This window comes from Tenrec ecaudatus, chromosome 15 (assembly GCF_050624435.1).
Source record: "Tenrec ecaudatus isolate mTenEca1 chromosome 15, mTenEca1.hap1, whole genome shotgun sequence".
Lineage (NCBI taxonomy): Eukaryota > Metazoa > Chordata > Mammalia > Afrosoricida > Tenrecidae > Tenrec > Tenrec ecaudatus.
Window position 1 is genome coordinate 39,449,595 of NC_134544.1, and position 11,866 is coordinate 39,461,460.

The window sequence follows — 11,866 nt, forward strand, 5'->3', positions numbered from 1 at the left end:
GAGTTTAAACACTTCAATAACACATGCACACGTAGCTGTTATTGATCATAGTAACTTTCCAGCCTAGTCTATTATTTTGAGTACAAAGCAATGGGCTGCTAACCAAAAGGTCGCCAGGCCGGTTTGAACTCACAAGTTGTTCCAAGGGAAAAGAGACAGGGCAAAATGCATCAGGCAAGAACACAGCCTAAGTAATGCCACGGGACAGCTCTACTCTGCCCTACATGGAATAGTGATTCCACCAGTTAGAAGAGACGTGAGGGCATGCAAGTGTCATTTTAACATTTACGTGTCTCCATTTTAATGGAAAACTCAACGGCTATGCCAATGTTTTCCCTAGGTCCACTGTAATTCATCCTTGTCAATATCAAGTTACAAATACACTGAGTGCAGTTATGCAATCAATGCTGGACAGTGTAAAAGAACTGTCTTCTTAAAAGAAACTGTTTTAAAACTGATTGCGGTTGCAACTGTACACCACTGCTTGATGCAATTGAACTATGGAATGTTTTATCTGCAAGAGTTACCAATAAAATAATTTTTAAAAGAAAAGAATTGTCTTCTTCTGGAACTACCATGAAGGGGGAAAAGCCGTCTACATCTAAGCCACACAGTGAAAGCACGGTATAGTCACTGGCTCCGCTTTAAGTGTTAAGGCAGACTTTCTGCAAAACAGCGCTACTGAATCATACTTGCAAGGAGGCGCAGAGCTCCCAAGGACGTATGATCTGTCCCCACGTGATCAAAACGTCTACAGTTGGAAAGTCTTAATCACACTTCTCCAATTATTTCAGCAAAACACTGAAAAATCTTTCAAATTACAGGCACATACTTTTTGATATTTTTTTCTATTGGAAGTTTTATTAAAAGGCTCTTAGGGAGTCTGGGGAGGCATCAATGTGGTAAGTAAATAAAGATCCAATAACACAGGACTAAATCCAAACAATTCCTAACTATCATTGTGCTTTTAAGAAAACATTCAATAAGAAATCTGGAGTTTGCGTTTGACATTGGTTTCATGCCTTATAGAGATTTAAATGAAATATAAGCGTATGAGACTGGGTGTTAGTCATTGTGGTCATTATGTAAAACAGGCTGGGAAGGCCAAGGTTGATGAGTAACCTTGTAAGTCCTTTCATACATCTGAATTTTTGTAGGATGTAATCGCCACCATTTCCCTCACTTTCAAAGGGAAGATGTATGGGTTACATTAATGTTAAGAGTAAGGGAAACGGTAAGAGATAAGTGGGAATATATAACGTCCATAACAAATAGGGAGAGACTGTACAACAGCAAAAACGCTGCCAGCACAAGGCTCCTCTCACCAGGAGCTTACGTGCAGTCCGCACACCTGTTTATTAACTTACTCAGTTCCACTGCAGACGACTGCCTTGTGTACACCAGTTAATCCAGGGGGCCTCACACTTTTTAAAAGGGAGCCAGTTCACTGTCCCTCAGACCGTTGGAGGGCCGGAGTGTAGTTAAAAAAAAAAAAGATGAACAAATTCCTATGCACACTGCACATATCTTATTTTGAAGTAAAAAAACAAACGGGTCAAAAACACCTGGCGGGCTGGATAAATGTCCTCGGTGGGCTGCATGTGGCCCATGGGCTGTAGTTTGAGGATGCTTAATTTAATCTATATCAGAAGAATTCCACTGCTTATAAGAGCAAGTTTAAGAGTAATCGCCAAAACCATGTAAGTGGTTACAGAAATGATTAATGAATCACACAGTAAGCTAAAAATCTTCCAGTCTCTCCTCCACCACAAAAGCCTATCAGCAGGGAGAGGCAGTTTTATGAGAAACGGCTCAAACCATGTTCCCAGCTTCTTACTCCAGCTCAGGTGTTCTCGGTGCACATACTCCCTTTGCATTACTAACAAGGTTAAGGAATAACATCGGTAACTGCATGCAGATCACTAGAGCTGTTCTCATCCACAGTGATCACATTTGATCTCACCAACGTATCATATATACAAGTGGTAACTACGTGCATAACAGAAACCCAGATGCAGAAGGGGGGGAAAAGGTCCCCCTCTCCAGCTAATGACGTTTGCATATTAGTAACTGAAGAGGAATTGATCAGACAGTTCTGTAGCTTTCCCTGAGGCTGGAGTAGAACGCGCATAGAAGCTCTCTGCCAAGAGTAACAGCAATACCTCTCAAGATACTGCTTAGCCTCCTTGCTCATGTAACGTCTCTCTACAATTTACAAAGTGATCTGAATCAAACTAGCTCAGATGGGGACAGTTCGCCTCTATCTAGAGAGAGAACCACTGCTATCACGCGAACATTTCCTCCTAGGACTTGAACTTGGAGTGTTCTCACAGGCTACATTCCGTCGCTGTAGCTTCTCCACTCTAAGAACGGCAATCCCTGCCAGCGGTGCAACACAATCTATGTGCAAGTGACCACTACCTTCCAGGTACAGAGATTCTTATCCTATGCTGTAGCCAGTACCCCTGGGCCCTTATCGCCAAGCCCAACACCTCCCCGAAAAAATCCATGAAGGAAATAGAGCATCCCTGACAGGCCACTAAAAGCCCAACGAGATCCGGGCTTGCTGTTAGCAGTGTAGGCAAAGGCCACTCCTAACCCAAGGCAGAAAGGCTACCTGTCCAGTCCAAAGTTCAAGGGTCCTGTCCAGACAGCCACCATCCTTGCCCTTAATCTCGCTCCGCACAGGCTCAGTTAGGAGGATCGCCAGGAGCAGAGAGCCCCCCAACCCTCCAGCCCAAGCGGGGCCACGGACGATCGGCCACCTTTGTGGAGCTCACCATCATCGTGTGGGCCTGGGCAACCTCTGTGCTGTGTCCCCACACCTGGAAAGCCCCGCCCGGCGACAACATCCCGTTCTCGGCCACCTACCCAACACCTCAGCACGGGGCCAGCCCCGCACCTACGCGGAAGCCGGCCGGGGCCGCGCCCGTCCCGAGGCTAGCGCGGGGCTTCCCCCCAGCACTCGGCCCCACCCCGCCCCACGCCCCTCGCCCAAGCGGGGAGGGCGCCTGCGCCCCTGGGCGGGCGGGCGGCCCAAGGATACAGTCCCGGCTCCAGAACGCGGCGGAGCTCGGACGGGAGGGGCCCGCCACGTCCGCCATCTTGAAACAACCGCCACTCTGCGCGTCGCCCCGGGGCCGTCCCGCCCCGGCCTGCAGGCTCGGCCCCCATTGGCCGCCCGCCGCGGAGACCCGCCCCCGCCTGCGCGGCCGCCGCCTCCGGCGGGGCGGGACGCTGGCGGCGCCGGGACCGGCGCGTCGCGACGGCGCGCTGTGGAGCCGTGGTGGGCCCCGCGGGAACGGGAGGCCGAGCGAGCGAGCGCCCCCCGAGCGGCCTGCGAGCCGCATCTCTGGGCCGCCGCGCTCGCAGGCGCCGAGAACTACAGCTCCCGGCATGCCGCGAAGTTGACGGCCGAGGCCCCGAGGCGGGGGCCCGTCCGCCTCTCCCCGCCGCTGCCCGCCGCTCTCCCGGCCGCGCGCGGCTCGGGGGCGCGAGCCATGGACGAGAAGTCCCCCAAGCCGCACCTGGAGAAGCTGACCCTGGGCATCACCCGCATCCTAGGTGAGTGGGGCGGGGCGGCTTGCGGGAGAGGACGGGAGCGCGGGGAGCGGCGCCGCGCTGGACCGGACAGACGCGTGGCCGTCGCTAAGGTGACTTCCGTTGTTAGGACACAGGAGCACCTGGGTGCACCGGGCACACGGCCCCAGAGGAGGTTACTCGGGAAGCCCAAAAGCCCTTCTCGAGGACCCACCACGGGGCCCAGGAAGGAGGGGCGAACACAAGCCAAGGAGGGACAGCAGCCCCTGACAGATGGGAGGTGGGGTCTCCGGAGAGGCGTGCCCTGGAAACCCCGGCCCGGCCTCAGGTGTTGCTAGCTAGCTTCCCAGATCAGCACCTGCCACGGGCCTCTGTGCGCCGCCCCTGACCTGATCCACAAGAGCCCAGGTTGGCCCCCCAGACTGTCTTCCCCTTCTGGAACATTTGGTTAGCACTCATCGCTATGCTAGACGCAGGGCGTGCACTGATGGAAAAGACCGTCTGAGTGAAAATGCTAGGTTCCTCTAACGGCGGCACTTAGGTGCCTTGTGCACAGTGGGCTGCTAACATAAAGCTCAGCAGTGAAGCCCACCAGCAGGGCGAAAGATGCGACAGTCTGCTTCCATAGAGATTTACAGCCTTGGGAACCCTAAGGAGCCATTTTACTCTGTCCTAATGAGTCAGTATGGACTCCACAGCAATGGACGGCAGGAAAGGTGGTGCACAAAGTCCCACGGGCACCTCGGAAGACAGGCCTGGCTGGCTGCTCCTAAAAGGCCCTAGCCCCGAAACCCGGATGAAGCAGAGCCTTACCCTGACACACCATGGGTCCACTTGAATCAGAATCAATGCAATGGCAACTCACAACGTGTGAAAGGAGGCCACAACTCCAACCTCACTGCCATTGACCTCATTCCGACTCAGTGACCCTTAAGACAAGGTAGAATTGCCCCTGTGGGTTTCCGAGATTGGAACTCTAGGAAGTAGAAAACCTTGCCCCTCTCCGGATTGGCTGGTGGTTTCGAACTGCTGACCTTGTGGTTAGCAACCCAGTGCTGTAGCCACTGTGGCACCAGGGCTCCAAGAAAGGAGACCATTCATCTGTTCCTACTCAAAGGTTTCACAGAAAAGGGGATTGATCTTACCTGAGGAATCAAAGGTTTCCCAGTGGAAGGATACTAGCTTTTGAAAGCCAAATAGGGGGTTATCCTGATAAACAGAAGGCAGCAGCAGTGGCCCTGGAAGCAGGCCAAAAGGATGTCTTTCCAACATTTGTGGTAAAATTCAAATTCTGTGTCCTAGCTCACAACTCCCTCCATGATGTGCTTTCATCTGTGTTTCTGATCCTATTTTCACTTGGCTCAAAGGCCTTCGCAAGTTTCTAGATCAGGGGTCGGCAAACTTGCCCCTCTCAACAACTTAAGAAGTATTTGAGAGCCAAAAATATGCTTAACTATTTTCAGTTTTACTTAGAGCCACATGTATGTACCGAAAAAGCTACATATAGCTCGAGAGTCGCAGTTTACCGATCTCTGTTTTAGCTTATTTTTCCTGAAATTAACTTCTCCTGGACCCTTCAATGTGTGTGTGTGTGTGTGTGTGTGTGTGTGTGTGTGTGTATGTGCTTGTGCGTGTGTCACTTTATTCAGAGAAACAAACCCCAAGCCCAGCCCACTGCCACTGTTGATGCCAAGGTGACCGTACAGGACAGAGTAGAACGACTTGCGCTGGTTTCTGAGATGCTAAATCGTTACCATGGCCCCTGCATCATCTTTCTCTTGCTGATCCACTGCTGAGTCTGAGCTGCTGACCTGGGGGTGCTGTTGGTTTTAGGTGTCCTCGAGTCGCTCCCCACTCGTACCAACCCTATGCACGACAGAACGAAATGCCACCCTGTTTTGTGACATCCTCACAGTTATTGAGCCCGTTGTCGCAGCCACGGTGCCGGGCCATTTTGTCTCCCTCTTTTTTGCTGCCCCTCTACTTTACCAAGCATGACATCCTTCTCCAGGGACTGGTCTCTCCTGACAACACATCACCATCCTTGCTTCTGAGGAACCTCCTGGACAGATTTGTTTATTCTCTCAGCAGTCCGTGGTACTATAGATATTCTTAGCCCGCACCATAATGCAAACGCATAAGTTCTTCTTTGGTCTTCCTTATTCAATCAGTGACCACAATTCACGTGCATATAAGGTTATTGAAAACACCATGAGTTGGCAGATGCCCCTTCGTCTTCAAAGCAACCTTGCTTTTCAACACTTTAAAAAGGTCTTGTGCAGCAGATTTACCCAATGCGATGCATTGTCTGATCTCTTGACGGCTGTTTCTATGAGTATGGATTGTGGATCTAAGCAAGATGAAAGCTTTGGCAAGCCAAGCCTTTCCCATCCACGATAATGTTACCCATTGATCCAGTTGTAAGGATTTGGTCTTGTTTACATTGAGTTGTAATCCATACTGAAGGATACAATTCTTGATTTTCATAGCAAGTGCTTCAGGTCCTCCTCACTTTCAGCAAGCAAGGTTGTGTTATTTGCATATAGCAGGTGGTAAGCCTTCCTCCAACCTTGAGGCCACATTCTTCATATAATCCAGCTTCTCTGATGATTTGCTCAGCATACAGATTGAATTAGTATGGTGAGATGATACAACGCTAAGGCACACCGTTCCTGATTTTATACCATGTAGTCTTCCCTTGTTCTGTTCACACAGCTGCCTCTTGATGGATCCACAGGTTCTGTACAAGCACAGTTAGGTGTTCTGGAATTCCCATTCTTCCCAAGGCTATGGTTTGTTGTGGTCCATACAGTAGAATGCCTTGGCATAGTCAATAAAACACAAGCAAGCATCTTTCTGGTATTCTTTGCTCTCAGCCAAGATCTGTCTGGCATCAGCAATGACCTCCCTTATTCCTCATCCACTTTTGAGCCTGGCCTAAACCTCTTGCAGCATCCTGTCAATCTACTGCTGCAACCATTGTTGGATGATCTTCAGCAAAATTTTATTTGTATATGATATTGATGATATTGTTCTGGAGTTTGAGCATTCTGTTGGGCCACCTTTCTTTGGAATGGACACAGTATGGATCTCTTCCAGTCAGTTGGCCAAGTAGCTGTCTTCCAAATTTCTTGGCATAGCCAGATGAGTGTTTAAAGTGCTTCATCTGCTTGTTGAAACATTTCATTTGGTATTTCATCAATACATGGAGCCTTGTTTTTGGCTAATGCTTTCAGTGAAGCTTGAACTTCTTCCTCAGTTCCATTAGTTCTCGGTCACATGCTTTTTACATGTTAGGTTGTCAAGTAGTTCTTTTGACACATGACGGCATGTGCTCTTCTCATCTTCCTATAAGTTAGTTTATTGTGCCAACCTGGCCAATAAACACATGCGGGATTAATTGAAGGGCAGAGGGCTAAATGGCTCAGTGAGCCTCGCCTTTCTAGTTCTCGGGTCTCTAGCTTTGTGATGGTTACACCAGGGTACAACTGTCTTAGCAGTTCCCTGCTTCAGCTTGCAAGTCTGACTTCCTGCAAGACATCCCCAAGAAGAAGCCACATGGACCTACCCTGATGCAGCCCTGGGTGCTGGAGCACCCGTGTGGAGATCCCTGCCAGCGCTGAGATGCTTCAACTTTCACTGACTCAGCTTTCCTCCTGTAGTCAGCATCGTTGTGTCTGCTTTGTGAGATGGAGAAGGACTTTGTGAACTGATGTTGGACAAATGGGTTAATGGGTTAATGTTGGACTTGGTGGGTTTGGGCAGCACTGGGTTGGGATGTTTTCTTGATGCACACTTATATGTTAAAAATTCTCTATACCTGAGTTTCTGTGGATTTGTTTCTCTAAAGTACCCAGACTAACACATGCTACATCAATGTTTTTTGTCTTCTTCAGCTGCCTTTTGAAATTTTCTGTTCAGCTCTTTGACTTCATCATTTCTTCCATGGGCTTTAGCTATTGGATCAAGGGCAAATTTGAGTCTCTTCTGACATCCACTTTGATCTTTTCTCTCTTTCCCATCTTTTAATGGCCTTTTGCTTTATGGCTGATGTTCTTGAAAGCCTACGACAGCTTATAAGGTCTTTAGTGCAGCGAATCTATTCTTGAGATCTTCTTGGAATTCAGGTGGGGTAAAATCAAGGTCATATTCTGGCTCCTATGAACCTTAATATTTTGGCTTTGAGGACCTTCATTTGCTGATGTGACATGACTCAAAATGAGAAGAAACAGCTATAAATATCCATTACTCAATATGAATTGTATTATCTATGAATCTAGGAAAATTAGAAGTCATAAAACATGAAGTGGGATGCATAAATATTGATAATGCTAGTCATTTGTGAGCTGAAATTGAAATTTGCCATGTTGAAGTGGACAACTTGGTCTGATATGCCCAGAATGACAAACTGAAGCAGAATGGTGTTGTGTTCATTGTGAAAAGGAACATTTCATGATTTAAACTGAAGTATAATGCCGTCAATGGTAATCTAATATCCATACCCCTACTACAAGCAAAATCAATTAATATGACTATTATTCAAATGTATGTGCCCACCACTAATGCCAAAGATGAAGACAATTACTAATTTCTACATTCTGAAATTGATCAAACATTTGCTCAAGATATATTAATAACTACTTGTGAATGAAATGTGAAAATTGTAAACATAAAAAGATCAGCAATTAGAAAATATGCATTAGTCATATAGATGACTCCAGAGATTGCATAATAGAATTTATAAGATCAACCACTTATTTATTGTGAATACCTTTTTCCAATATCATAAAAGGAAATTAACTATATATGTAATCTTGCCAGATAGAATATGTACAAACCAAATTGACTACATCTATGGAGAGATATGCCATCGATACCCAGTATCATCAGTAAGAACAAGCCCCGCAGCCAACTGGGAACAGATTATCAATTGCTCAGATGCAAATTCAAGTTGAGGATAAAAAACATAAAAAAAAAATTTCATGACAGCCAAGATCTGACCTGTAGAATATCCCACCTGAATTTAGAGACCCTCTGAAGAATAGATGTGAATATTACTAGCCACAGATCACAGGATGAGGAGATGCGGCATCACGGACATCAAAAATCATAAAGCCATAATTATCATTAAAGGAAAGGGAAGGCCAGTTTACTGTCAGAAGAGATTCTGAAACTTACTCTTGAACACAGAGACACAAACCAAAGGAAGAAATGAAATAAACAGGCAAAACAGGATTTCAAAGAGCAGTTGGAGGTGACAAAGTACTGTATATTCTCAAGTATACGCTGGCCCGAATATCAGCCAAGGCACAAAAACTGCATCAAAAATGTGCTGAACAATGGATGGATGTATGGATTGTGATAAGAGTTGTACGAGCCCCTAAAAATGATACTAAAAATGTGCTGAAAAACTCAGCTTATACACAAGCATATACCATACGGTAACAAGGAAGTAGCTATACAACCACCGGGGTTAGAAGACCAAAAGGGAGATCATGAGCTGGCCTTTCTTAAACTCGAAGAGCCAGGGAACAGATGCAAAGTCCAAGGTTGAAGGATTCTAAAGCCAAAATATTGAACCGCACAGGAAGTATCCAAAGTAGGAAGGAGCACACAGAGTCACGGTATCAACAAGAATTGTTAGCCATGCAGCCATTGCAAGAGTAGCATGATCAAGAACTGACGGTCCTGAAGGAAGGAGTCTGCACTGCACTGAAGCCAGGGGCGTAAAACAAGACTCCAGGAACTGCCACCACCAATGAAAGATTTCCACCAGCAGACACAGTGCTGCACGTACTCACCTATGAGTGCACAGATTTTTGCAAGACAGCTACCTGACAAACAGAAGAAATCCAAATTCATGCCTTTTCCAAAGGAAAGTGAGCTGCCAAAATGCAGAAATTGTGGAACAATATCAGTAATATCACACACAAGTAATATTTTGCAAAGGATAATTTTAAAAACTGGTTTTAGCGGTACATCCACAAGGAACTGCTAGGAATTCAACCCAGATTCCACGTATGACATAAAATGAGAGATTATTGTTGACATCAGAAAGATGTGTACCTGTGTTTTGTGACTATGCAATGGCATTCAACTGTGGATCACAACTATGGACAACATTGTGAGGAATGGGAGTCCCAGAACCCTTAATTGTGCTCCTGCAGAACTTGTACGTGGGCCACGATGCAATCAGGCAAAACAAGGTGGGTACTGAATGCTTTCAAATCAGAAAAGGTATATGACATGGTATGCTTTCACCGTACTTTCCCATAACATAACAAAAAAGGAAACTAGTTGAATGAAATCACAATAGAGCCGAGTAAAATTATAAAGATAACAAAATGATGGTGGACCACTCTGACAAATTTGAAAACCTTGAAGAAATCGACAAATTTCTAGAAGCATACGACTTACCTAAACTAACATAGACTGATTTAGAAACCTCAACAGACCCTAAACAAAAGACGAAATAGATCAGGTCATTAAAAAAATCACCTTAACCAGGGAATTATGCCAAACATAGAAAAATTGACACAATTCTACTCAAACTATTCCAGAAGCAAGCATAACCCAAATAAATTAAAAACAGGCAAAGATATTACCAAGATAGGAAACTACAGATCAGAATCTGCTATGAACACAGATGTAACAATCCTCAACAAAATCCTACCCAGTGGAATTTAAAAAAAATCACAAAAGGAATATATCATACCAGGTAGGCAAGGATGGTTCAACATTAGAAAAAATAACCCAATGTAATCTACCATGTAAATAAAACAAAAGGAAAAAACTATATCATGTCAGTAAAGACATAAGAACTCTCAGCAAAATCGGAATAGAAGGGAAAGGAAATTCCTGTATCCAAGGAAGACAGCTCTATAAAAGAGATTAAGAAAGCTACATTTACAAGAGCCGTATAAGAGATTGAATACTTAGAAATAAGCCTAACCAGTAAAAACAAAAGACTTATGGAAAGAAACCGATAAAACACTACTAGGAAATAAACTCTTTTAGCATATAGAGAACGCTACACAACAGCAAATCATTTTATGAAGTGAGATTAACCCTGACACCAAAATGAGGCAAAGGCATTCCCCAAACAGAACGTTACAGCCCAATATCCCTTAGAAGCAGAAGTTCTCAACAAAATGTACTTTCTGCATTTCCATTAGCAAGGTATGTAGTACTGTTACTATTCCCATCCCACTGACGGGAAAGGGGCATCAAGACCTACCCACAGTCACAGAGCGAGTGAATCCATAAAGCAAGACTGAAATGAGTAGAATACAGAAGTCCTACCTCCCGTTTGAAGCTGTTGCTGTATCCCAAAATCTGAGCTGACAACTTGGAGGACAGTTTGCGATGCATACACTCAGGGACCCATGTTAGAGGTCTCTAATTCCTAGATGCAGCGTAATTAAAGGTGAGTACAGACTTGGTTCTGTGGGGCAGTGAGGGATGGAGATAGGGAGAAAGCTGACACCTTGAAGCATGGGCTTAGACTGTGACGTGGAAGAAAATAAAACCAAGCAGGCATCATAAGGCCTTTTTTCCAGACCAAAGTAAGGACAGGCAAGGTCCGATAGGAAAGCTCAAGGGGGGGAATTTGCTAAGGGTAGACCAAAGCAGGAAGGGTTTGTGGTTATGATCTCATCCAAGCTGTCGGTTGATTGTGGCTTGGAATTTAGTAATGGCGATGGAAATTAAACTTAGTGATGTGACAAAGGGGTAGCGTGGATGGACTTTTATGACAATTCCAAGCCTTATATTAAGGATTTCAAAATCTTGGATCCAGGTAACCGCAGACAAATGAAGAATGTGGGAGGAAGTATTGAAGCATGTTGTATTACCCCTCAGCTGGATTCTTGTTTACCTCAGAGTAAATGATAGAGCACAACTCCTTAAGGAAAGACCAGATTGTCTGGAATTCACACCTGTTTTGAGTGGCAATTAGAAACATGGCTTGATTTCACTCTGATATGTTTTTCGTGGAATCCATCTTCTACATTAGCCTCGAGTAAAATTCTGAGAATCTTAGAGCGAATCATCATGAAGAATGTAGTTTAGAAAAAAGAAAGAAAGCCAGTTTTATGTCTGTAAAAGATGCTATTCCACAATGGATGTGTGTATCGATTCTGATAAGAGTTGAACAACCCCCCAATAAAATGATTTTTAAAAGAACAACAGGGCTAGATAAGGCAAGAAGAGAATATTACAGTTGTTAAATCGGTCCTGAGTCCATGGAATCCATTGAGCTCTTTCTGAATATAAACAACACCTAAATTGTGCCCAATACCACGACTAACTGTCTAGTCAGAACCAC

The 11,866-nt window shown here is 45.4% G+C and overlaps 2 protein-coding genes across 4 annotated transcripts in view; one reads left to right on the forward strand and one right to left on the reverse strand.

Annotated features, from left to right (window-relative positions):
* Nucleotides 1-3,138, reverse strand: part of KIAA1328 (KIAA1328 ortholog) — a 260,762-nt gene extending 257,624 nt beyond the window's left edge. The window contains exon 1 of one of the 3 annotated variants that reach the window (XM_075532526.1): nt 3,047-3,138. In XM_075532526.1, coding sequence (XP_075388641.1) covers nt 3,047-3,104 — 58 coding nt within the window. In that variant the 5' untranslated portion in view covers nt 3,105-3,138. Of the gene's footprint in view, nt 1-2,780; nt 2,934-3,046 lie in introns of those variants that run through there. The other 2 variants (XM_075532527.1, XM_075532528.1) reach the window with 2 other exon arrangements.
* Nucleotides 3,139-3,246: 108 nt separating this feature from the next.
* The window catches only part of TPGS2 (tubulin polyglutamylase complex subunit 2), a 32,902-nt gene continuing 24,282 nt past the window's right edge, over nt 3,247-11,866 (forward strand). Inside the window, exon 1 of the mRNA XM_075532529.1 lies at nt 3,247-3,564. Coding sequence (XP_075388644.1) covers nt 3,501-3,564 — 64 coding nt within the window. The 5' untranslated portion in view covers nt 3,247-3,500. The remainder of the gene's footprint in view (nt 3,565-11,866) is intronic.